The 27,872-nt window shown below is 45.2% G+C and overlaps 1 protein-coding gene across 1 annotated transcript in view; it reads right to left on the bottom strand.

Moving 5' to 3' along the window:
• Window positions 1-7,582: 7,582 nt before the first annotated feature.
• LOC139055004 (uncharacterized) overlaps window positions 7,583-27,872 on the bottom strand; it is a 37,271-nt gene continuing 16,981 nt past the window's right edge. The window contains exons 4-9 of the mRNA XM_070532713.1: window positions 25,873-25,909; window positions 22,118-22,277; window positions 20,118-20,228; window positions 15,111-15,211; window positions 12,802-12,936; window positions 7,583-8,534 (exon numbers count right to left, since the gene is read on the bottom strand). Coding sequence (XP_070388814.1) covers window positions 20,196-20,228; window positions 22,118-22,277; window positions 25,873-25,909 — 230 coding nt within the window. The 3' untranslated portion in view covers window positions 7,583-8,534; window positions 12,802-12,936; window positions 15,111-15,211; window positions 20,118-20,195. The remainder of the gene's footprint in view (window positions 8,535-12,801; window positions 12,937-15,110; window positions 15,212-20,117; window positions 20,229-22,117; window positions 22,278-25,872; window positions 25,910-27,872) is intronic.

The following is a 27,872-nucleotide window of genomic DNA, read 5'->3' as shown; positions in this document are numbered from 1 at the left end:
TATCTGAGAAAATATATTTTTGTGTAATGTACAACCAGAGAACAAATTTTCCTTGTTTAAATCTGCGTATTAGAAACGATGACACTAATAAAAAAATTGTGTTTCTTAAAGAAAATAATCCCTTTGTGAGGAGCGAGAGTGGTCAAAGAAATCGGAATGCTTAAGTTGTTTTGACAATACTTAGACCCGGATGGCAGGACCGCCGTAGATGGTTCACTGTACCAATTGTAAAAGGCATGGTTCTCGAAGAACGCGAACTATTATACTACATTTGCTACGAATGCATAGCGATGTGGTATTTTATTAGGTCATGAATATCGTTGCCGTTTATGAAATAAGTAAAATATGAAATGACCTATACCTCAATTTTCTTGTTGTAGTTAAGAGAATTCTTAAAATCGAATGCGACATATGCCCGAAGTCTTGTCTTTAGACACGATAACTCAGATACGTGAAGAATACTTTCACAAAAATTCAGCATCGAGAATTACTCTTTAAATAATTAGTGTAGTGTACACTTGGATACAAGATAGTTTACTGCCTTGGGCAGTGCTCGCCTGGGCTCATTGGATGTACAATAGAACAAACCGGAAGAGAAAAAAAAGTGGGATATAGATATAAAAAAAATATAACACCCCACTAACCAGACACGTGGTGTGTGATCAACTACACTCTCCGTGTATTTTTTCGCTGAAGGTAACCATGCGCCACGCAGTCATGTAATATTTACTTTTCTAACAAAAACTTTTGATATGCAGAGTGAAAAAAATGAACGGAACGACTGTGCTTCGTCGCCTTTTTGTGAGTGCATATCGTGAAACTGGTGTTTTCCTGATAATTCCCTCCAAGGTGACATGCCTTGCAAGTCACCAGCTGCTATTGGTCAACTTCGGTATGTGCCGTCACAGAATTTACCTATAAACTTGTAAGCGAACATCTGGCAATGTTTTACCAACGTAGTACTTTGCCCAGCAGAGATTCATTTCGCATACAACTGCGCAAAACCGCACAATGGGATTACCACGTGCTTTTTTGCATCCTTTAAGTTTGGATAATGTGGAAAGACGCTTACAATTAACTCTGGATGAGAAAATAAAAGTGTGAAGGGGAGAGGACAGTCCCCTCTTGACAAGTTCAGCGCTTTTTTCCGCCATATTCTCATTCTCCGCCGACACCTTCGCTGATCGCATAATTAGCCACAGCCCCTTCGACCACGTGACCATTTCGAAGCTCCTTCTCCACGACGACATACCAATGGGCACAGTGTACAGAGGACCCGCTTCACGTTCCCTCTGCAGATCGCCGCTCTCGAACCTGGCACAGATAGTTATAAGAGCCCTGCCAGGCTATAAAAACCGCCGCAACCTTCTCCGAAAGCAGACTTGTTCCAATCGCAGCAACGATCACTCCTCTCTAACACGTCGCAGACATCATCGGCCCACTTGCTTTCACTGATCACGGTGACAATCATCGACTTGCTGACAGAAGGAGTCATCGACGTCCATCAGAGGCGCACTGAAGCTCGAGTATTGACTTCGTAATGGCACAACCAAAGTTGAACTGCACCCATGGCAACAGCAATAACGATCTCGTAGGCGGGCCTCCATGGCCCTTGGAGCGACGCCACCTGGACATCGGGAACCATGGCTCGTCCAGCTGCGTCCTTCCAGGGTATGACGGCTACTTCCTGAACTCGCGATTCATCAAGTTCGTGGAGCCACTTCCAAGCGTCACAGTTTTAGCCGGTTGCTCGGTGTTGGGCTGCGCAGCTTCCCTGCGGCCACATCCTGTGTGACTTATGCGAGTACGACGCCTTCGTCCGAGTGACTAGCCCAGCGGGACAACGGAATCTACTGTCGTCTTGCGCGGTCCCTTCAAGATGGACAAAAAAAAACAGTGCCGTAACGAGGCACTGCGGCGGCATGTGTCCCGTAGACGGGACCTGCTTTGCCGAATCCGAGCTGAAAAGTCCTGACTTTCCCCTGGTTCAGCTGCACCATCATCGCGCCTTCTGCGTCAACAGACGTTTCGGGTGTGCATTCTAAGCGGAGCTGAGACAACTTAAGGGGCACTGCTTGACCGACTGCTGCATCCCAAGTAAGATCTGCCGACATTGTGGACAGGACGACATCCTGGCATGTGATAATCGGCAGCTTTATAGAAGCTACTTTCGATGGTAGTGACGAGTGTCAAAGCAGAAACCTGGCCAAGAATGGACGTCATCAACCCCAAGTGCACAGGCGCAGCTTCCATGAAGAACACTCGTAGTTTTACAATAGCCATATCTGAATAATGTTCTTGTGTTTCATGCAGCCCTTGAATGATGATTGCACATGCGTTGTGATCAGCCTGATACGGCGTGAACACGAGCATGACGTATGCTGTAGGCTGTAGCATAGAACACGAAAGTCTGTAAAGTTGCTTGTTTGTGCCTAAATGTTAATGTGCCTCGAAGTGTTCAGTTAACCAGTGTCGGGAGAGCACAACTTCAAGAACAAATATTTTTGGGAGAAATTCCGCGGAAAGTCAAGGCTGTTGGTCTTGGCAGTATTAATGTAGATTAGTATATCAGCCGCTGTATGAAAGTTGTCAGTGTCGTTTCCTTCCCTACAATGTAAACGAAAATAAACCCACCTGGGAATTTTTAACAGGTGATATGGCCTAAAACCTCCCGTCCTCGAATATGTACTACGATGTATGGGAGCAATACAGCGCCATTCCCTCGTTTCACTCCGTTGGCCAGCTGCTGGAGGATTTAAGGCGGCATGACGCGATTTTACTCCGCTTCAAAATCTTGTTCTCGTTGAGAAATTCCGACATTAAGTTTTAAAAAACTCCCCTCCACCGAAAGAGGTTGGTCACGTGGCACTTCCCATGAGGCTATGCGCCGCGCTAGCGACCGGGAGTGCTTGGCGGTTTGTTTACATCTGTGAAGTGTCATTCCATGACACCTTTTCGACAATTTGTTTCACGTATTTCCTTCCAGAAAGTGTTATAGGCGTGCCTAAAACTAACTGTATCTCATCTTCAAGTGCGTTAGCTGTGATCACTTTGCTGACAACGTTGAATGCAAGAACAACGTTCTCGAGTGCGGAAAAAAGGCTTAGGTATACCTCGAAGCTGCTCACTGACCGTGATGTCAGCTCAGGTTCTGACTGTGCTTTCCTGCAGCATGACAGTGGCTTGTGTTCTGCAGTACGTGAAATGCTACTTGTGTGTCCTTGTGAGTACATGCTGACAACGGCCGGTGTAATGTTTGAAAGGACTGCGTAGCAATGGCAACAGCAGCCACTGTTCGAGCGACGACGTCCGTGCTGTAGTGTCGTTTCCTTCCGTAGCAGTTATGTACATGGCGTAATATTTACCAGGCTCACGGCGGTTCTGAAAGAATTTAAAGTAGTACACCTCTTGAGGAAATAGTGGTTATGTTATTGTTTTAATAACGTCAGTTACGGAGATTAAGAAAAAAGAATATTTATGCATATAAAATTGACGCAAATAAAGGGTCTTACGGAAGAATTGTTCTGCCACGAGTCGCGGCCATATCTCCACTTCTCAGATATCGGCGAAATGTGTCGAGAAAATTGGGGGCGCTATGCACCACTACAGTCCAGCAAAGTATCTGCTACGGCGCGTATACCGAAGCACACAACCGAGCACAAGTTCTCTAGGAAGGCCCGAAAATGCAACGAAGCGGTGGAAATTCCCAAGAGATTGAAGGAAGGAAGCCCCCTGGCTCAATTATTGTTCATGCTTTATGTTAAGCACATAAAAAGACAACCGGAGAACAGTTAATTAGGGTTTGATCCTACATCCGTAATGCACGCCAGAGAGTGCTACTAGTGGATTTTGTAAGAGATTCACAGAGCCTTGTGAATAAATGCGGGGTAATGCGGCCACAGGCATCAATATATGCCTTAAATAATGTCACGTAAACAAATAACTAGAATCCTTAATGAAGACACGGGTAATTACGTGCTGTCAATTAAACGGCAAGTCATACCCTTAATCAAGCTACTTAACGCCAGCGTATACATAAACAAAAGAAAAGCTTAGTCAAGTGAACATCAAAACTATATGAAATCAAAGAGGATTCGGAATGTACCAAAAATCGATTTGTTGCCCGAATAAATATGAGGTAGTGCGTGGAACCAAAAATGGAGAAATGGTGCCAGGGCTAACGTTCGCAAATGCCACTGTGTGCTTAAAATCGGATATATTTTCGGGATTGGAAGTTATCCAAAGGTTGGTTGGTCTAGGGAACCCACGCTAAAACAGCAAATAAGCCAGGGGTGACATTGGGCTTTCTTGAAACCAAGTAACCCGAGAGAAAACTTGATCTTGAAGAAACTCTGAGGTGCAGAAATTAAAATTAACGGGCGGCTAAAGGGTACGGATATCTGTGCCTCAAAACGGTGGACGCGGAACACATTAGTATACAGACAACCGGGAAACGTAAACCAGTTCGTGAAAGACAAAGTAAATTGGATGCAGATAATGGAAACAGAACGACCATTTAGAATTTCCAGAGCGGAAAGAAATAAATTAGAAGGAAAAATCTACGCCATAGCACCATAGACAGTGCCTTACTATTTAGCGCTCGAGTTGCGTGCTTAAGGAAAAAAACACACTGAAGCATATAGCCGCAATAATATTAGCCGTGTTTCCGTTGCAGTGAAAGCCCGAATACCCCTCAGCAGATCCTGAAGGAATGCGGAGAGATTCACCCACTGAGACTCGTAAGTAATATACACCTTCCAGAAGCGCTTGGACTTAAAGCGGACGGAAGCATCAACTGGCCAGCAGTTGAGATAAGCAAGAGAGTTTTGGAGTATTGGTGGAAAAAAACATGGGCGAGATTGATATGGCCGTATCCGTTAGACATAGCTAGCGTTGCGACGTAGATCAGTTTTAAAGAATTCTGCGGATGTACGCGCCAAAACCACAATCGAACTATGAGGCACGCCTTAGTGGCAGACTCCGGATTAATTTTGACGCCGTTGTTGTTTTTAACGTGTCCCTAAATGTAAGTGCACGAGCGTTTTTTTTTTCGTGCCCGTCGAAATGCCACGGTCGGTATCAAACCCCCGACCTCGAGAGATGTCATAATGCAGAGCTACAGCGGCGGGCAAAGAAGCATTGACGTGTGACCGCTTCCGTAATGTAGCCTAGACCTTACGGTGCGCTTCAATGCGGTTCTGTTTCTGCAGGCAATGCGTAAGTTGTAAGCTTGACAAAGTGCATGGTCTTTATTTTCCATGAATAGCACAAATGTACCGTACTGTGTCTTGAATTTAAATTTATTCCATTTGCCTGCAACCGCAGTCATATCTGTAGTAGTAGCGTTTCCTTGCCTGCACAAGTCACCTTCTTCGTCTCCCCCTCCCCGCCTCTTGTGTGGGAACTGCAAGAGTGGCGAGGCTGTTATTCACTCGTTTCGCGAATGCGTCGCTTCTACCAAAGTAGTCTGGTTCTCCCAATTGGATATTGCAGTCTCTGCAATACTTTTACGAGGGGTCACGTATAATTACAGCTGTCAAGAGGCTAAGGTGGCGACGGCCAGGGAGCTACAGAGCTTACTGGGCTCATTCGATACGGTGCAAAGGTCCAAACGGGTTTCTCGCGTCGCCTTGCCTCTCTCATGCGCTCCTGTATCATATACACACGCTCTGAACCACCCCCTGAAGTGGTGTACCAGAGAGCAGCAGCAGAAACAGTGGGAAAGTCAAAAGAAGATGTAAAGCTTCCCAATAAAAAGCTTAAGGACATGTGCATGCCTAATACTAGAATGACAAGCATGTATAGCATGCACCGCCCCGTTTCAGTGGGGATGTCAATAAATCATCTTCGTCGTCGTGAAAAGCACACGAAATTGCCCCTCATCCTTCGTTCTCCCCGTAATATACATTCTCCTGTGATTATTCCCTTTGGGCGGCGCCCTACACGTCCAGCACTTGCGCAGGTGTCATCCGTCCACTGCGCTTTCTTCAAACACTCACAAATAGGTGGGCTCCGCCCGTAGGATAACGTTGAAGTAATGCCACCTGTTGGTTGAGGTCGTGGTAGCAGACTCGCGTGCCTGAATGAACGCAGGATAGGCGTGAGATTGAGTCAAGCACTCAAATCTGGAGAAAGGTTGGGCGTTTTTCCCGCTTTGTAATGCCTTGTGCCCCACATTTGACAAATGCCGGAATGAATGTGAGCCAGCTTGATTTTTTTTTTTTTTGCACGAAGGGCACCACCTCCATTAAAGCGGATGTGGGATTCATTTCTCATTGAATATCTTTTGTTTCAAGCACTGTTTAGTAAAGGTCATAGTGACAATAATAACAGGAGACTGTAGCGGTCTAGTAATCTGTGACACTTGTATTAAATCACCATATTCACGGAAAGTTGTGTCACTTCGCATCAGCCTAGCCAGTACAAAAATTAGATAGGCTCGAATGACAGAAAGCTGAGCTACTTGGTAAGGGTTCATAATGCAACGAAGAGGTAAGGCATGCAGACGCGGACACAAAAGAAGAGAAATGGACAACACGAACGCCGACTATCCAATAGAGGAAGCACTGAGGTTCAGTGTTTCCTTCAGTTGACAGGCGGCGTTTGTGTTGTCCATTTCTCTTCTCTTTTGTCCGTGTCAGCACGCCTTACCCCTTCTTAGATAGATTCACTCCTTCCCCGTGGATTCCCCGATAAAGTAAAAACAATTTTCTCATCATACAATTGGGGGGAAGGGATTCCTGCTTATATAGTTTCGTCCCTACTTCAGAACTGCATTAACTATATGGACGAATGGTCTCTTTACTGTAATAATAACTCCAGACTTAATGATAAGAAAAGAAAAACTTCGCACACATCACAATTGCAGTGGAGCCTAGTATATAATAAACATTTTCTTCAAAATGGAAGACTAAGTTGCACATTTCTAAAAATGTACCGTTTCGCCCAATTTTGTAGGGGCTATACAAGGTGTTCCAACTATCATGTACAAATATTTACATATCTGTGATTGTCAAGTAGCAGAACAGAACCGAGGTAATGTTGTTTGGCGTCACTTGTAGGTACTCAGATTGTTTTCTGCATTCCACCAAATTACATAATAAGTGTCGACAATGAAGAGCACCAGCTGCACCACAATGAACAGACGATCTGTTGGCAACCAGCACACTAGCGAAAAAAATCGTCGGTTTGTGCTCACGATAATGAAAAGCATATCTTAGATAAAGACGCGCGCCGCGGCTGCGCTAATCATTCACGTTAACTGCGGCGTTTGCACTCTTCGGGTGAACATTATAAAAATTGCCGATTCATTCACTAAATAATAGCTTGTTGACATAGGAAGCATTTGTTTCTTTTCTTAATGCCATCGATAATTAGACAGTCGCTTCATTTCGACATTTTTTTCCGGCCCCGAGAAATCTAAATTAAGGAGACTTTACTGCATATACCTGGGATGTATCGCTCTCTTCAAGGTGCTTTTGGGGCTTCAAAGAAATGTTCTTCAAGGCCCCCTTTATGCAGCTAAGTACAGAAAATGCCTCAACAAAAATAGAAAAGGAAAAAAACCAAATAGTATGCCATGTACAAGAATAACTTTATTGAATACTGTACAGCTCTTTGTCAATTAATGAGGAGGAGGAGGAGGAGGAGTGAACGTTTATTGTAAGAAACAGCGAGAAAGTGTCCCTTCTTCGCCCTAGGTGGGCGGCTCTCTGTCCAGAAAGCCGTTGGCTAATGCTGCAGCCCGGGCCACCAGACTTCGCTGATCTTCCAGGCTCTGCGCCTTTAACATTGCCTCCCACGTTTCTTCTTGTCAAATAATGAATAATAAATAAATATATGAATAAATAATAAATACATAAAATAAATAGAATAAATAAAATCAATAAATCAATAAAGCTAAGTAAGCACTGTCAATTAAAACTAACGTAAATAGTTCCCATATAAGACTTAAAATATATGAATATAGTGAATGGCAAGAGTTGTACCAAAGAACAGCAGCAGTGTTCATGGCAACTTATATTCAGAATAGTTCATACACGGCAGAAGCCTGCATAGTTGCACTTCCGCATAAATGCTTAAAAATGATGTATATACATATGAAGCTGTCTAAAAAATCATGAAGCTATTGCACAACACAGCAGTTAAGTTTTGTAATGATGATGAATGATAAAGGTAAAAAAGCATGAGAGGGGTAATTAAAAAGAAAGTACAAGCACAATAATATACACCGGTTGTACACTACAGGAAATATGCACGCATGGTAAATGCAAATTTCAGAGGGCAAGAATAAAATTTTACAATAAAACACGCATGCTGTACAAGAAAGAAGAAAGCAACCAAACAGGAGTTCCAAATGATACACGCTTGTGGCAAATAATAAATATCATGCAAAAATTGCAGAGCTATAGCCTGTGCTTCCTGTCAGTTTTGACGATCATTTCTCCAAGAAGTCCTCAATCCCGTCAGCCAGTCGAACCAAGTATTTGGGACCAGGGTTGACCCGTGCGGCGATCCGGCATAGCTTCTCCGTCCTGCAGATTTGCGGAAGTTGAAAACAGTACAGGGCTAAGGCAATGAGCAAAACTGCAGCACAGCTTCGATGATGCAAACATATTCGTGGACAGAGGCTCATTTTTGCCAGTTATGTCAAGTGGTGGCTAAGGAAGAGCACCAGACAAGCTTCAGGTGAATCTCACTGCCTGCATTACCCAATGCGTGCCTTCGTTTCACATCAGTGTGCCGTGCACATTGCTACGAACAGGCAACACCATGTTTGACGGGACGCTTGACATGCCGCCTGCCAGCTACCCCACGTAATGCATGCAGCCAGTAATTAAACTGCGCATGAAGTCTGCGATACCATTCCTTTTAAGTAGAAACTGTCGATTCCTCACGACAATAAGTACGCAGGGATTTACCCTGCAAGCATCCCTGAAAATGCACAAAGCACTATTCTACCACCTTGTACTTCTTCCAATGGAGTGTCGAGAGTCTTGAATTTAAGCTGTGCAACTTTGACGCATTCACGCAGAGTTCATTATACCAGTGTGTAACAAAGTAAGCCTAACATACTTCTTGCTAATAGCAGCATTTAGCAAATTTTCGATATAACAAAGGCACTTGTGTCGCATGGGACTTCAATGTAATGAGGCTAGACTGTACACAATAGAATGTTTTATGTAAATTAGTGTGAAGAGAAAGACTGAGGCCTGCTCAGATTACCCAATTGTGGGACAGATACAGAAGCCCCGAGTTTGAGAAACCACTATGCAAATTTGAATGGAATTGCTAGTAGTTTAGATTTCCCTTAGATATGCAACTCCTGGTTTGAAGCCTTAGATTAGAATTGCCCTTCGAATTATAAAATGTGCAGATATTTTACGGAGAAAATTAAATGCCAAGTTTACAATTTTGCAAGTCCAAACAAAAGCTTCATAACAGTGCCCAAGGCGATTAGTATGTAGACTGAAATAGTTGGTCTTGACTAAAGCTTCTAGAGAATTTTTACCAGCAAATTAGTCGCGCCTTTCAAAACAGTGTACAGACAGTGTGTCATAGTTAAAGAGACTGACAACGAATTTTCATGGTACACTTCTTTACTGCAACTGAAAGCTTACCGGTCAGAGTATTTAATCATGAAGTGCACAAACGTTGAAAATGCCAGGAACATTTTCTTTTATCAGAACTTTTCACTCTGCAGTGAGGATGTAGTCATTCACTAGAAGCACAGAGTTTCTCACTATAACACCTAGAGGGAAATCTGGTGCGACCGTAAGAGTTTCCTAAGGGGCGATGTGCCGTCATGGGAAGAATGACGGTATATGCATCTGCAGACCTTGTGTTGGCTGGTGTTGTAAGAGGCTTCAAGAATGTGGATATGGCCACACAAATAACTCGTTCTTAAAGTAAAATCTTCATGAAATGTTTCCATTCACGCATATTACATGTTCCAGAGAAGTTTACTCACCTATAATGCATAACCAAGCAAAAAAGCAATAGCAGATGCACTGTTCCACAGCGAGCGCAAATATTGCCGGTCCTCCAAGTTTAGCAGCCCGCTGATACTTTTTATGTTTTATATAATTGTACATGCAATAACAAGATCCCATAGTTAAATAAAATATGTTTTTGTGTGATAATAAAGCTAAGAGCTTTTTACATGCTGTTTTAGTAGAAAATAAATTACTGTGACGGACAGAACGGGGCTTGCCAGGCGCGTCATCAAGTTGTCCTGGCTCTCCGAGAACGATGCCAATCTGAAGTCATAATATACCGACATTCCCATGCGTAGCACAGCGCAGCAACGCCAGATTTCCCTCTAGGTAATATGGTGAGAAATTTACTATAAGCATGCTGAAAACGGCAATAGGTGAGCGCGATGGCGATCATACGCCGGCATTAGTAAGAGGCAGACGATAATGTGGCCGTGCTGTAACGAAGTACAATCTTTTTTTTTTATGAAGCCGATGTTCCTGCAACTAATGCTTTCCGAATGCTTTCTAATGCTAATGCTTTCTGCTGCTGGTTGTCTTGGCCAACTGCTGTGGTATTTAACCAGTCAAAACGAAACCAATCGGATCGAAAACGAAACGACGCCTTTACACGGGATGCGGAGTTCAGCGTGTTGCCGTAGCCATGGGTGCATTTTTGATTTCCAAAGCATACAATAATGCGCGAGTGTAACAATACATCAACTGCAATTGTAAGCTATAACCGGGGTGTCCATCAAGTTGAAATTTAAAAATTGCCCGAGTTTTTCCAGGTTTTCCCCGAGTGCCTTTGTAATATTCCCCGAGTGACTTAGAACTTTGTTTTATGTCAAGACGGGCTCCCTACATCATGTCGCCCAATGCTGTCACTCTAGTGAGCATGTTAAAAAAGAACGTAATCCACTTTGAATAGTTAGGGGCAGTGTATTTTATTCAAAAAGGAAATAGAAGGGAAGGGTTAGCAAAATGCACAGCGAATAAAATATCTTCAAAAGAAATAGTAAAACCCATTGCAAATCGAGTCGAACATTCTCAAATGCGAATAAAAAGATTCATACAGAATGTTTTGGAATATGAGCTATTTCTGTCAATGATAGCAGGTATGAGGCCCGAACTTTATAGCAAGCGAGATTCTCTTGCAACAGCTAGTAAGTCAACCTCAACTGTCCTGACATGCTCTCAGCCAGCGCACAACGCCTCAGTGTTGCGTTTCACCGTTTAAAAGAACTTTTTGCTAGGAGGAGGGGCACCTCCATTTCGGCGTCCGCCAACACTTTGCTTTTAGAGTGCAAGCTCCTTCAAAAAAGCGGCGGCATGCTTCCTTTCCTGTTCATTTCGCAAAGCATAGGTCCTTTGTCTTATCGTTCTCCTTCGGCTGTGCGTTCGACACACGGACTATTTGAAGCATCCTCTTGGACAGTTCTACACCGACTGTACAATTTCGGACTCCCTAGGGACCACGAAAACTTCCAAAAAATGAATGCATCTGTTTTACATGCCCCTAAAGGCTCAAAGCGCCACAGGCTAGCCCGAAAAAGCTCTGAAGGCCTGCCAGTACACTTATTAGGCATGTCGCTGCTCGTACTGCAGCAGCGGATGGCGAGTGCACGCGTGTATAATCAAGGAATACCATACTGCGTTCCCTTACTGCGTTCCGAATACTTACTGCGTTGCGTAACATTTCTATATTGATGCGAAGCTGACTTTCAGGAACCGGCATTATGCAACGTGCCGTGCTTTCCGAGCTTCGAAGCCAATCGCGATGACCGCAAAGACGGACTCGGTGCTATTGCCGACAGTGGCGAATTTTTTCAATGAAAAACATGGCATAGAACCGCAAGAAGCTCACTACCGAACCTCGAGACAGGTAGGCCTAGCATGGCCGCGGTGCATGGTGGCTACGGCTGCCAGCGGATCTACATGCGAGTGTGCCGGTTCGAGGCGGCGAGGTTATCGAAATGGCGGCGGTTGTGGCTTTTTTTAGTTTAGTTTCGCACCTGCTGTAACGGCAAGAAGCCTGGATAATCTGACGTCGAAGGGTTCTTGCATCCGAAATTTCAGATGTTCTTATACAATGACCCTATGGGGTACGTAGTGGGGCCGCGAAGCCGTCCGAATTATCTGGCGTCCGAAAGTCGCTCGTTTACTGTACTCTAGCAACTCCTCTAGCCGATGACGCGGCATCAAATACCATTCGTTACGATTCCTCTCTAACTCGAGCCAGCATTACCTCGACTTTCGTTCACTTTCAATAAAATTACAGCTAATTTTCTGATAGAAGCACAAGTTCTCCGAGTTTTTCCAGACTACTCAAAATCTGAGAATCCCCGTTTTTCCCAGTTGGTAGACACCCTGAATAACAGTCGACTTAAGTGCAGTAATCTCATAGGATACATCAGAAGTACTAAGATTTCACTGCCATGTCTCGCCACTTACTGGTTTGAGACTTTCTTCGCCAATTTAAAATTATAACTCCTACTTAAATCGCGAACAGCGTGCCGGATTCTATCACGATAAATCATGGTCATTTGATTTCCATCAACGTTCTGGCCAATTGGCAGTCGCGTTACCACCATTTTAACTGAATTGCAAGACCACGAAACACCACATGCTGTCTCCAACATGCTGCTTTGTCAACAACCTGAGTTGACAAAGCATGAGTAAAGCTTTCTATACGCTGCCAAAAATGCAGCGGAATTGCTTCTTCATTCTTGGTTGTCTTTCATTATTCAGATGCACAAACGAAACTTTTTGGTTCAGTTATACAGTTTGAACCAGGAAAAGATTAAGAAAAGTTGGCAACACTCACGCATTTATGTCATACTCGTCTGGATACGGACGCACTGACGGCATGATCACAGCGGTTGGGTACACTTCTACGTCGATTGGGAGCTCAAGGTGGAACCAGATTAGTCGGCGAGGGGCGATAATCTGGAATGACAGCCTGCAATAATAATAATTTAAGAAGAGGGGGGTGGTGGGGAGAAAAGGGAATTAGCAGATTTATACAAACTCTTAGCAGGCATACATCGGGAACACAATCAGCTAAAATAAAGCCGCTGAAGACTTGTGTGCGAGACGAACCACGTCATTAATACAAGATCGCCGCCAGGCGGCGCTGGTGTGCTGCCGCAAGTGCTGTCTGTATACAGTCCATGGGACTCGTGAAACAACTGCGTAGCTCATGCTGTCAGCTCTATGGACAAGTATATGCACATAGCGTTCCAATGAGTTTGCAGCGGCACCTGTGCTTCGGGAAGCCAGAGTTTCATTATGAGCACCAGAATACTCAGTGAAATAAAGCATCGAGTACAGCGAGAAATTGGGCTAGCTGGTGTTAGCCGGTACCGATGAGCTGCAACTAATAACCACGATAGGAAAAACCAGACAAGGACAACAGCACAATGTCCTTGTCTAGTGTGTCATACCACGGTGATTAGTTATAGTCAGTTGCACTTGACAGATTACAACACGCAGCACACTTTAACAAAAGTATTTATTTCGTTAGGAGTGTGCGAATGAACAATTTCATATCCAATCACGAAAAAAATATCATTCGCCGATATTCGATTCTATATTCAGTTTTTTTAAGAGGCCTCTGCTTATAAATTTTGTGCAAGAAACATGGTGCTGCACATGCCAAAGAGGCTACTTATATTACGTAACAAGAATGAATCAGTAACTTTGGCACCTAGGAGTCGGTATGTACTACTATAGTATATTCTGATCCTATTAAAGGAAACATTGAATTAATATGCCAGCACTGATAACTCTGTATATGGAGGTTTGGAAAACTTTTACTTATGAAATTTCAGTTACCCGCCGTGGTTGCTCAGTGGCTATTGTGTTGGGCTGCTGAGCACGAGGTCGCGGGATCGAATCCCATCCACGGCGGCCGCATTTCGATGGGTGCGAAATGCGAAAACACTCGTGGTGCTTAATTAGATTTACGTGCACGTTAAAGAACCCCAGGTAGTCAAAATTTCCGGAGACCACTACGGCGTGCCTCATAATCAGAAAGTAGTTTTGGCACGTAAAACCCCATAATTTAGAGTTTCAGTCGTAAAGACCCAAGCTTTTTATCCCTCTAAAACTGAAGAAACAGCGAAGTTAACCTAAACACCCATGAAGTTTTCAGTTTAATAGTTGGTCATAATGTGCTGTTAAGAACGGCCCAGCAGAGGTGCAAGTGTTGCCAGCCAGTTGCGATGACGGCGGCGTCAACTTTCATGGAACGCCACCGTTACGCTCTAGCCTCGTTGCCATTGTGACTCAATGAGTTCGACGAAACAGGCTTTGTGCCGTGACACGACACCGCCAACCGGGTCGACCGCGAGCGGGGAAGTTGCCGCGGGAACGTCGTCGGGGACCCCTTCCCACGCACCGACCAAGACGCAGGACAATGGCTACCCCGGCGCGCTGCGAGGGTCAGCTCCGAGTTCTACGAAGTCGGTGTGACGTCGGTTCCGGACCGGACCGTGAATCTGTACGTGTGCGTAAGCCATCCCGGAGAGTGGCGGTGTGTTTACAATGACTGGACGAACGTTTGCGTCCCCTTGGAATCGAGGGGGGACCGAGTGTTTATAAACCGCTGTTGTGCGGATGCTCGACACTTTTTCTTAAGCAGTCATGCTCGACTGAGACTCTCTCAAGCAGTCGTGTTAGACTGACGCACTTTCTCTCGCAGTCATGCTAGACTGATGAACTGCATGTAAATACTGTAAATAAACCCATATTCCTCGTTCTCGATGAGAAGCAGTCCTTCCCTTCATCAACGTCCTCAGCGTGGATAACTTGGACGACGGCATGGGCCAGCTACCTTCGAATTCATGCCGGACTCCAATCTTTACAATGGGTTACGAGCGATGGGATGGAGCCCCCAATGCTGACAGTGCTTATTGGCAATCTTCTATTACCTAGGAAGTTTTGCTTTTTAGTTTTCTTCTAGGGATAGGAAGGTGTTTCCATCTTCACAACAGGTAGTTTCTGTGGGTTACCAGCTCGCAAAGGCCAAAATGCGCGATGGACAAAAGCTGGAAATGCGCATCACCTGCGATGGAAAGTGCGAACGACCTCTAAATGACTGCTTCATACAGCAGAGCCGCAGCAACTACTCACATGGGGTACTCAAAGGCACGGTGGTGGCACTTGACGATAATGCAGACATCCCGCATGAGAGGCCAGTAGCGTGCGAAGAAGCTTCCTACATCTACCAGCAGCTGTGAACACGAAACAGCAAGCAGAGTGTGGCAACCTGTCATGTTCACATTTGAACAATTTTCCGCGAGGATCACTAGAAAATTCTGGTGTCAGTAAAGTCAAACCCATTTCAAACAATCCCAGGTGTAACAATCTATGGGTTGTAAGAACCACATTTCACGGCATTTATAATTTTCCATCCCTGCCAATTTAAACTGCATCCAGATATAATGAACATTCGCAAAAATGCCCTACTGCTGCAAGGAACACTCCATCATCATCAGCCTGGTTACGCCCACTGCAGGGCAAAGGCCTCTCCCATATTTCTCCAACAACCCCGGTCATGTACTAATTGTGGCCATGCCGTCCTTGCAAACTTCTTAATCTCATCCGCTCACCTAACTTTCTGCCATCCCCTGCTACGCTTCCCTTCCCTTGGAATCCAGTCCGTAAACCTTAATGACCATCGGTTATCTTCCCTCCTCACTACATGTCCTGCCCATGCCCATTTCTTTTTCTTGATTTCAACTAAGATGTCAATAACACCCGTTTGTTCCCTCACCCAATCTGCTTTCTTCTTATCCCTTAACGTTACACCTATCATTCCTCTTTCCATAGCTCGTTGCGTCATCCTCAATGGAAGTAGAACCCCTTTCGTAAGCCTCCAGGTTTCTGCCCCGTAGGTGAGTACTGGTAAGACACAGCTATTATACACTTTTCTCTTGAGGGATAATGGCAACCTGCTGTTCATGATCTGAGAATGCCTGCCAAACGCACCCCAGCCCATTCTTATTATTCCGATTATTTCCGTTTCATGATCCGGATCCGCAGTCACTACCTACCCTAAGTAGATGTATTCCCTTACGACTTCCAGTGCCTCGCTGCCTACTGTAAATTGCTGTTCTCTTCCGAGACTGTTAAACATTACTTTAGTTTTCTGCAGATTATTTTTAGACCCACTCTTCTGCTTTGGCTCTCCAGGTCAGTGAGCATGCATTGCAGTTGGTCCCCTGAGTTACTAAGCAAGGCAATATCATCAGCGAATCGCAAGTTACTAAGGTATTCTCCATTAACTTCTATCCCCATTTCTTCCCAATCCAGGTCTCTGAATACCTCCTGTAAACACGCTGTGAATAGCATTGGAGAGATCGTATCTCCCTGCCTGACGTCTTTCTTTATTATGATTTTGTTGCTTTCTTTATGGAGGACTACGGTGGCCGTGGAGCCGCTATAGATATCTTTCAGTATTTTTACATACGGCTCGGCTACACCCCGATTCCGTAATGCCTCCATGACTGCTGAGGTTTCGACAGAATCAAATGCTTTCTCGTAATCAATGAAAGCTCTATATAAGGGTTGTTTATGTTCCGCACATTTCTCTATCACCTGATTGATAGTGTGAATATGATCCATTGTTGAATAATAGCCTTTACAGAATCCTGCCTGTTCCTTTGCTTGACAGAAGTCTAAGGTGTTCCCGGTTCTATTTGCGATTACCTTAGTAAATAGTTTGTAGGCAACGGACAGTAAGCTGATCGGTCTATAATTTTTCAAGTCTTTAACGTGCCCTTTCTTATGGATTAGGATTATGTTACCGTTTTTCCAAGATTCCGGTATGCTCGACGTTACGAGGCATTGCGTATACAGGGTGGCCAGTTTCTCTAGAACAATCTGCCCACCATCCTTCAACAAATCTGCCGTTACCTGAGCCTTCCCAGCTGCCTTCCCCCTTTGCATATCTACCAAGGCTTTCCGGCGTTACCTGAGGGATTTCGAATTCCTCTAGACTATTTTCTCTTCCATTATCGTCGTGGATGCCACTGGTACTGTATAAATCTCTATAGAACTCCTCAGCCACTTGAACTATCTCATCCATATTAGTTATGATATTGCCGGCGTTGTCTCTTAACGCATACATCTGATTCTTGCCCAATTCCTAGTTTCTTTACTGTTTTTAGGCTTCCTCCGTTCCTGAGAGCATGTTCAATTCTATCCATATTATACTTCCTTATGTCAGCTGTCTTATGCTTGTTGATTAACTTCGAAAGTTCTGCCAGTTATACTCTAGCTCTAGGGTTAGATGCTTTCATACATTGGCGTTTCTTGATCAGATCTTTCATCTCCTGCGATAGTTTACTGGTACCCTGCCTAACGGAGTTACCACCGACTTCCATTGCACACTCTTTAATGATGCCCACAATATTGTCGTTCATTGCTTCAACACTAAGGTCCTCTTCCTGAGTTAAAGCCGAATAACCTGTTCTATAGGTTGATCTGGAATTCCTCTATTTTCCCTCTTACCGCAAACTCATTGATCGGCTTCTTATGTACCAGTTTCTTCCGTTCCCTTCTCAGGTCTAGGCTAATTCGAGTTCTTACCACCCTGTGGTCACTGCAGCGCACCTTGCCGAGCACGTCCACATCTTGTATGATGCCAGGGTTAGCGCAGAGTATGAGGTCTATTTCATTTCTAGTCTCGCCGTTCGGGCTCCTCCACGTCCACTTTCGGCTATCCCGCTTGCGGAAGAAGGTATTCATTATCCTCATATTATTCTGTTCCGCAAACTCTACTAATAACTCCCCCGTGATATTCCTAGTGTCTACGCCATATTCCCCCACTGCCTTGTCTCCAGCCTGCTTCTTGCCTACCTTGGCATTAAAGTCGCCCATTAGTACCAGGTTTTCAGGAACACTTAAAACCTGGTAATTGTATAAGCAGATCGCACGCAAAGTTCTGAAGCACAGGAGCACAACCGAACTCTGCCCACGGCAGCGCACCACCCATGGCAGTGCAGTTCACCGTGCGACACCGTGAACACTACGTTATGCGTGCTATTTGGACAATTTTGACCAATACGAACCAACGGCAGTTCAAGCGTTGCTATCGATATTCACGTGGCCCGAGTCGGCGTAATTGTGCTGCTGCCACGCAAAGTCGGCAGTTAGGGTTCGTCGATGCTTCCTTTAGGTAGTTGCCAATAACAGTTCGCAACTGCGTTCGATCTTTCATACGCCGCACTTTCTTTTTTGCCCGAAGTGACAAAAGAACGCAACTTCACAGTCCTTCACGCGTCCAATGCTGCAGTCATAATAGCAAGACCGTTGCAACATGCCAGCATGTCGCAGTTGTTTTGGCTTCCAGACAACTAGAACACTTCGCTAGTATACGCAGAAACTACTCATGCCCCGCCGATAGCAAAATCTATCACAAGCACTTGAAGGAAAAAGTGGCGGCCGATGGTCTCGTAGTTTCAAAACGACGTGCAATTAAAACCTGCACGCCACCATTTAGAAGGAGCCAAGACGCTGTATTTTGTTTTTTAGGTTACATTTTTTTGCGGGAACTTGTTAGATGTGCAAAATGTGCCAGGAACATAAAACCCATTTTCGAACGAGCGTGGTGTCAAAGAATAACTGCCGAAGTCGGCTACAATGTCTTAATTTTCAGGTGTTTTGAAGGGAGAGTCTACATATAACGAACTTCTGAACTTCTGAACTTCTGTGGTGGTTTTGAGAACATTGGAACGACGAGCAATGCAAGGAATCTCCTAAACTCCATCTTGGTTTCAAAAACTGCATAACACAGGTGACAATGAAATTGCATACGTGTGCCAGGAATATAACTGTTGTAGAGTTCAGAAAAGAACAAGTACTTATGGAATTAAGACAAAAGCATAATACAAATAACGTCACCAGAATGGCTGAAGCTTCAAGATCGACGATTAAACAAATCCACATATGATCCCAGTGCCACAGTCCACTCTAGTATTTTTCCTACAAAGATACATATGCCCACAGATTATTTCTCACATCGTGGTCTACAGACCAACTGTCACCAAGCATCACAGCGGTCTGCAGAGACTCCTCTGGGACACTGACCATGAATAAGCATCGCCTAGCAAAGATATGGGGAATCGCATGCGACAAAATTGATTTAAACTGGTGTAGGCGGCATTGAGAAACAGGATGAGGTAGCATTAGTACAACAGGTTGCCGACGAATGTGAAAAACGAAAAATGTTTAGGGACCTCGTTCATTATTCAATCCCTCATCACAAACGAGGAATCTATACACATGTCGAACGAATAAGATGTTTCTTGATGTTAGTTATGCGCTTTATTAAAGGTGCTTTTACCTGACAAGAAGGTGCTGCATCAGACTGTTAGAAAATTGGGGGGTGGGGGGTACCATTGCTACCATAAGCTACCAATTCCTTGTAGCTTACCGCGCCGGTTCAATATTGCATAATGTGACCTGTGCCGAAGCAACCGGGCAGAAGGCATGGAAAGAGCACACCCATGCTCGCCTTCTTGCCAACCTTTCCTCACGACCAACACAATGCGCAGTTCAACTGCAGTTACGGGAAATAAGGTAGCACTTGTCGGTTCAGTGAGACGGCCATCTATTCAAATGAAGGTGAAAGGAAAGGCTTTGAGGGCACGCAATCTTGTTCTTTCCACCTGCGGATCTCGGCCCCTTCCAATGAACTATCCATTTCCTGCCTCTCAAACAAACACCTCACGAAACGAGCACCGACGTCCTTTACTTCGTCTTAACAGGTGGCCCTCTGTAAACAAGCAATTAGCTTGTACATGCCCGAGCATCACGCCATTTTCGCCACGTTCGTTAGAAGCCGCCACAGTTGCAACTCAACATGCAGTATGGGTTGAGGAATTCGATATGAAGTGACCGAGGGGCTTGAAGCGCAGCCTCCCTTGCCGCCCCAGCCACACGTCTGAGCATGCTCCATACATTTAACTGCCAGCTTCAATCCCCCCCCCCTTTTGGGTTAAGCACACCACAGCCCTGTTCTCTGGCAGAAGACATTTCTTTTCTCAGCGATGAAACAAACGCAGTCAGGGGCTTTATAAAAAAAATCAAGCAATATTCAAGAACTGCAAATTGCTAGACTTTTACAACACTTACGAAGCTTCCCCAAGTAGTCTGTGGTGGAGTACTGCTTCAGTAGCTCATCCGTCTTGTGCATTTCTTGAAGGCGGTGATTCAACATGTACTCGTTGAACTGAGCTTTCGGCGCTGAAAGGGAAGAAAAATTGCCATAAGCCAGGACAGTCGTGGTGGACCTTCAAACAGGGACACAACTCATGCAATCAAGTTGTCATTTCCAACATTTTACGGATGAGCAAAACATAGGGGTGCTTCTATGCAAACCTGGGACTACATTCTCAATCCCCTTCAGAAAAGATTTCACGTTTGCTTAATGTCGCACCCCACACAAAGAGCCACTAGAGCGACGGGCATTCTGCCTGCTGGCTTAGCCAAACAGCATTGCTGAAAGAGATATCCCCAGAAGTGACTGATCCACAATATTGGCCTAGAACATAAGTAGTTTTGAAAACGTTCGTTTGATTGTGGCCGATAGTACCAAGCTTTGCTGCATGATATCGACAATGCCAGGTCCCAAAATATTTTGCGACGTCCTGTGTTCGTCATCATGTCTGCGAAAGAAATACAAGCATGATGCTTTGAAGGAACAAAAATATTTCCCGTCGTCTGTCACAGTCCGTCAGCGGCTTGTGGTACACGAAATGCAAAATTACACATGCGCCTTACAGTTAATACGCAAACACTAGATTGGTGCAATTAAAGGGGATGGGCACAATGGCTGCAGTATAGCCAAGATGCTGACAAAAACACGCAGGGATGTCTACAATGGGTTGTTGCAAATTGCTCTTGCAGATCGACATATTTGTCACTAAATACATATTTGGACCAGTGAGCAAACTAATTCTTTGTTGTAACCGATATTGTCTCGGATCTCGTAATTTCAGTTTGGCTATGGTAGAATACGCATTGGTTGGTCATGCTTTATTTCGAACTTCATTCAGTATGCATCCGTTTCTTCAGACTCGCTAGGAATCTAATTTGTCTGGAAGAACACATGCACACAGAAAACGTCACTCTATACGTATTTTTCAGACGAATAGAGTTAACAGCGGAGTATCAGATCACCACAACTGCATCGTCGAGATAGCTCTGAAAAGAGGGGTTAGCTTTAAAAATGTCGCATTTATGTCTGAAAGGTGCAGCAGTGATACCAATAGCAAAGTATTGAGGGACTACATGAAGAAAGGTTCGTAGTGTTATCGGCCATATAAATTGCAGTTGCACTTGGCACAGGGAAACATGAAAAGGTCACATGACCATGGACACTTGATTTCACAACACTCATGATGAGCAGAAGCACTGGCAAGCAAACACTGCGCGACCTCTAGCTTCAACTTGGTTACACTGTCTCCAACGCTAAGCAGCGAGAACATAGTACACACGAAGCCACCAGCCGTCTCGGCTCGCCAAACTTTGCATTGACCGTACCCTGTGCAGCAATGACCAGGGTACAAGACAAGATGCACCAGCTAGAACAGAAGACAGCAACCAAAATTTCAGGCATCCGTGCACTGGCTCAATGGGCTAAGTGGCACTGATGCAAATGCATCCAAATCATGGGGCTATCTGAAAAATCAGCCAGTTGTAACGAGTTTGTTCATAATTTTTAAGAAAATTGGTACCATTGTGTAGTGGAGCCGTGATATTGTGAACACCGATTAATCAAAGACCTTACTGTGACGAGAACAACAACAACAACACGTAACAAACAAGTTATGCAGATCGCGCGCACTGTGGGAATCGATGTAATCGAAGCTTTGTACTGGTTGCTTTCACTGACGATAATTAGCACCCATGTTTTCTACAGATGAACGTGCATGCAGGTCACAAATGTTAGACTCAGCCAGGCCAACATCTCCAGCATATTATTGAAGCTTGGATTTCTCCAATGTTCATCACTGGTGTTGACACATGAAGTGTTTAACAGGAGAACAAGGTTTCAGACAACAGGATGTCAGGATCTAACTACATGTGACTTCATAGCGCAGACTTGTGATGCGCTTGACACGCCGACTAACCTCTCCTCCACATGCTGCTCGAGCTAGCCCCAGCTTGTCCTCAGTGTCGGGTAGTGTGACATTGTCACCAAGTTTCATCACCAGGTTGAGACTGCCTTTGATGTAAGTGAAGGCTGCTCTGCCTGCTTCCAGGTGCCAAAAGTGCAGCTGCCACTCTGTCCTGCCAAAAGAAACAGCGCGTGGAGACGAGAAAGTTCGACTACAGTTATAGTAGCAACAAAAGAGGTTTCCACTTGAGTAATGAATGTTTTGCCCAACACACAAGACAAGGACAAAAGAATGGACACACGCAGTGCCAATTAGAGATCCGTTGTCGTTGTCTAACGTCATGGGAAAAACTAATTATGCACGAACTAGCGCCACGATCCAGTTTGGCAGAATGATGCAGCTTTGAAGGCGCTTTGGTGATGCTTTAAACTAAAGCTTTAGCTTGGGAACTGCTAATTAAATACATGGGAACGAAGAAATCCTTTTGTTTGACTACTCCATTTATTCCGATGAGGTTTTTTGCTATAATATGCCCAACTTGGGTTCTTAGAACTGTAGATAGCATCTTATTCATACCCTCAATTTTTTCAGCGAAGTTCCTGAAAATTGCAAACTTCAAAATAATTCACTATTCAAAATAATGAGGCGACTGCTCCACAGGGGTGTCAAAACCAGCGCTGGTCTATATTCATAGCAGACGTCATCCGAATCACAGAAAAACAAATGCTCAGGATATTTATTCATGAAATACTGATTAACAGCAGCCAAATATTTCACCTGCCATTTCAAAAGCGACACTGTTGCCACTAAACCTGAATAACTGAGCGGGCCCGAAAAGTCGGCCTCAGAAAATGGCTCAGTGAGCATATTTGCATTTTGCGGAGATCACTTTTGTCCTTGCAGGATGCCTATAGAAATAGCAAAATTATTGGCGTCATTATGACAATCTCAAGGGACCACTAGAAATCGGACGTTTTATATAAAATTGGAAAAGTTGGCAGGCATGCATATTTTATCCGTACTGCATTCAAACTGACAAATTGCTGTTTGCAAACTCCTGCTTGGAGGAAGTAAAGGCAAAATTTCCATTTTCTCAATTTCCGGCTGAAACATCATCGCCAGCATGACAACGGATTTCATAGCAATTTGTCCCACTTGGGACTAAAGGAGTCCTTCAAAAGAACTAGTGAAGGAATGTGGAAAATTCTATTATCGGTTACGTCGTCCAATTTCAGAGAGTGCCTTGCTTGCACGGGACTCAAGGTAACCGAGGAACTTAGGCCACGTGACAACAGTATGTCCTCTGGCAACACTAAGCTTTCGGGTCACTTCAAGCGAGCCAGAGGATTCGGGATGTCTTTGGGACTCGAGCTGGCCACAGGAGATGGAGGTACGCTTCGTAGCTTTGGTCTGTACGAAAAGACAGGCCGCAAGATGGCCATCTCCGTACTTGCCGTCGATTCAGTTTTGTGCTGCGCCATCTTGCAAGCACTTGCGTCACCAGCGGCTGCCTTTCGCACCACCTTGGCCACAGTCCACCCTTCCTGTAACACTTCCTGTCATTTTTTGCCGGTCGGTGTGGGTGAGCAGAGGTGGCGCTTTGAGCCGCCGTCTTTCACACCCGCCTGTGGCGCCTTTCGTTTGCCGTTGACCTGCACTTGTCTGGCGACATTGAAAAAGGCGACAACGGCTCGGTCCGCTTTTTGTCGAAAGAGTACCAGTACTAGCTCTGAGGAGTACCAGCGCTAGCACCAACTTTCACATGGATCGCCGGCTAGACAGCGATATCATTTCTCCTGGAGGATTGCGACCAATCGTGCAACCTCTTCTGTGGACAGCTTGCAACGAGGAATGGCTCTGGGATGCCCGTCAGCATCTCTACGCGACTGGAGCGGCCTCCGGTAGAACACTGGAACACAGTGAATGAAGCCGACGATGTATCATGAGCCTTATGACAGGAAGCATCAACACAGTTAGGAAAAGTCTGACAGCGGGACATGTCCGAACATTGCGTGCTCGAGAATGAGAGTTCGCATGTTTTGCCAAGTCTTGTCTGCAGCTGTTAGCAACACGATCAACACAATCGCTTTCTGTGCCATTTTAGGGAGGCGGCGGCCCGATTTCAGTAAACTCTGGTTTTCTCCTAGACCTCGGAAGGGCGGCACTTTGGTCTCTGCGACTGTTGTCCAATTGGTCCGCTATCGCAGCAGACGCCTTTACCAAGAGACGGTGGGACACCGAGGGACGAGGATCTTCTGGTACAAGAGGTACGTCTCTGTTGCCTTCGTCCGCAGTAGTGCCATTGTCAATGCAAATGACTCTGCAGGCAGGAGCTTGGGTAATGACCCGAGGTTCACTTCGGAGACGTCAGCGCTCGTGACTGTCACAGGCAAACGTTTCTTGAAAGACGAAACACTGGAAACAGCTTGGTCTCGTTGAGCATCTCCATATGGCACCGAAATCTTGTCAAGATTTGCCTCGTCGCCATTATCTGTCGAGTGCTGTCCTCGATCCGTCAAAAGATGCGAATGACTGCCTCTTGGTTGCCGCTGGGCTTTGATCAGACATTTAGATGCACTTCTACTGACGTGCCGTGCATCTGCATTTTCCTTGGCAACCCTTTCTGGAGAGAACACGTCAGCCAAAAGTGACAGCGAGCTGTCGTATTAAGAGGGTATCTCCAGCTGTGCTGTCACGTTGGAAAGGTTAATAGCCGAGTCAGTCAAAGAGTTGAACATCTCGGTCGCAGCAGTCATGTTCACCTTTGAAGCAGCATTCCAGCTCTTTGACATCGACAATGGCACTCCGCTTGCCGTTCCTGTTAGGTCCGAAACTCCTTTGTCACTTTTAGCGATATGGCTAGCAAGATGCTGGAAAGCAATGCTACCTTTGCCAGTCAGGACATCGACAGGCAACGCACTAGGAGCAGGCGGGTCAGACTGAGTGCAAGACTCCCACAGCACTTCTCGTGGCTTTGGGCATTATATCGCAGGCATTATTCCGGCCGTCCGATGCCACGAAGGCATAGAGATTGAATTGCCCAGCCTTGTTTGAAATGTTGCTGGCAGCACAAACACCTCCCGCGCTGTCCGTCTCTTTCGCACCGTTCCCCATGCCCACGTCGCTCGTGTTGGAACAAGTTGCGCAGGGTGCACCATATGCTGCAGGTGCCCCTCTATGTGCCCCATGTCACGCACGGCTGCACCATTTGATCTCTCTGCCTTTGTGGCATCAAATCGCCGCAATGATGTCTCCGACATATTGGGCAAAGATGAGATGTCTGTCGCAGATGCATCATGGGTCAGACTGAGTGCACGACTCCCACCGCACTTCTCGTGGCTTTGCCCATTATATCGCAGGCATTATTGCGGCCGTTCGATGCCACGAAGTCGGAGAGATTGAATTGCCCAGCCTTGTTTGAAATGTTGCTGGCAGCACAAACACCTCCCGCGCTGTCCGTCTCTTTCGCACCGTTCCCCATGCCCACGTCGCTCGTGTTGGAACAAGTTGCGCCACTGGGAGCAGGGACAGATGGGTCCCATCTGTCCTTGCAACAGCGCTTGCAACATACCCATATCTGTGCCGCTACAAGATTCTTAAAATTACGAGAGTTCTGCACATAGGCCACCAGTAAGCTTTGCTGTGAAGACCAGTTGGTTTTATGAAGGTCAAAGTTGTGGAAGTCGTATTGGTCAAGCACATGCGAAAATTGCACACAATCCGACAACGTAGAACAGCTCAGCATGCCCTGCACGGCAGCAACGTACCTGGCCGTGGACGCCGAGCTAGCTTCCAGTGCGTTCTCTGCAACAAAAAGTGCGAGTAGCTTCACCATACAGAAGGTGAAAATGAAAAAAAAATAATGCTGGAGTAACCAGTTACTATCTTGGCAGGGCCAAAACTGTTATAGCAAGATTCAAGAGATACTTAGAAGTTACACTTGACATGCAGGCTAATATAGATTACAGAAAAAAAAATCCTTCACACATGTATCAGTTGCAGGTTAGCATACATCAAGAGACGGCGAAGCTGCATAAGCAAGTTCTTTTAAAAGGGCGTTTACTAGCAGTTAGATTTGATTCATCAACACTGCCAGCGTGTTGGCACCGATGACGTGGAAGACGTATTCTTGGATGATCACTTTCGGCGATGCCATCACCTTCCTGTGACGTAGTGTTCAAGCAGCCAGTCAGCCCATCCAGGCTTGCTCAAGCAGCAAAAAAGCACGCACCGACAGAGATAATGCCGAAAGCGATCATCCGAGAGTATGCGCCCTGGACACGCAACTGCTTCAGGGTTCCTACACATAGACTGGGTTGCTGGCTGCTCTGTAACACTGCACCCGTATAAACTCCTCGCAGACCTGGATGCTGAAGCGGGTAAAACAAAGAAATTATAAGTTACCGGCTAAGAAGCTGCACAAAATGCGTCGATTCATGCAAGGTGAATGCAAGTTATTTTAGTCATTGATGCCAAAGCAAAAATTTGGGACTCCAACACAGGTTGGAGTCTCAAACTAGTCGCATGGCAAGCACACGATTTTATCATGAGAGCCACATCTACAGTTTCTATGCCATCAGACAAGCAAACTGCACTTGCTGTTTGCTGAACGAATACACTATGACGAGTTCGGGAAACCGTCGTGCAGGAAAGCTAGCTTTACAATTGTGAAAAAGGTCTGTCCCAAACTAAGTTTGCACAGTGCGACTCAGAACACAAATGCGAAAAATCTGCCATTTACATCTTCGTTAGGGTGTAACAAGGGCAGAGCACTCGATGACACATGTTATGTTGCCGAACATGCAAATTACTTTGAAACCATAAAACAGCAGTGCAATTCAAAGAAAGGCAAAACCAAGCAATTCATGTTCACCACTATTATACACCATTTCTCTAAGGCAACAGGGATACAGGTACTGACAATACCTTTCAAATTGAACTTTAAAGTTTGTAAGAATACTGTGGAAATAATATGGGGTTTTACGTGCCAAAACCACTTTCTGAAAATGAGGCACGCCGTAGTGGAGGACTCCGGAAATTTCGACTACCTGGGGTTCTTTAACATGCACCTAAATCTAAGTACACGGGTGTTTTCGCATTTCGCCCCCACCGAAACGCGGAGAATACTGTGGACACTGCACCAGAAAGAGGGTGGCAATACCGGATTCATTTCTTTCCTCCAAGTATACACACGTACTGTGGGATACATACACACTTATGAAAGATGATCTAGGTGCAGCACCCGAGACCTTTCGCTCAGCACCCAAGTAGCAGCAAATTTGAAACGGCAGAGGTTGACAAACAGTACACCGGTGCTTTGATCACAGCGACTTTGTTGTCAAATTCACCTGTTTCAGGAAGTTGTCCTAATGTACGTACTTCAAGTAGATGCATCTCTTGTATTTCGCAATTGGAAGACTTGCAAGAGTGTGGTTTGCCCAAATTTCATTGTAGAAAAATATTACTAAAAATTCACAAAATCGCACAAGCCCGAAAGATAAAGCTTATGGGCAAATTTGGGAAGGTCGGCAGGTATGCGAAGAGTAACCAAAGAAACAATGTTTTTAAAAAAATACTGGAGGCGAAAATTTATGTTTACACTTAAGTGCACCGAGATGTCCGAAGCATTATTCCTGCAAAGAACAGCTTTTATAAGCGAGAAAGTGATCAATGCAGGACTAAACTTGTGTCATTGCCGCAAAAGTTATGGAAACTAGCTCGGCTGCAGTTGCTATAGATTTAACGACTGATAAGTGAAGCATCTATA

Source organism: Dermacentor albipictus, chromosome 1, assembly GCF_038994185.2.
Source record: "Dermacentor albipictus isolate Rhodes 1998 colony chromosome 1, USDA_Dalb.pri_finalv2, whole genome shotgun sequence".
NCBI lineage: Eukaryota > Metazoa > Arthropoda > Arachnida > Ixodida > Ixodidae > Dermacentor > Dermacentor albipictus.
The sequence above is the reverse complement of the archived record's forward strand: the minus strand, read 5'-3'. Positions and strand labels throughout refer to the sequence as shown.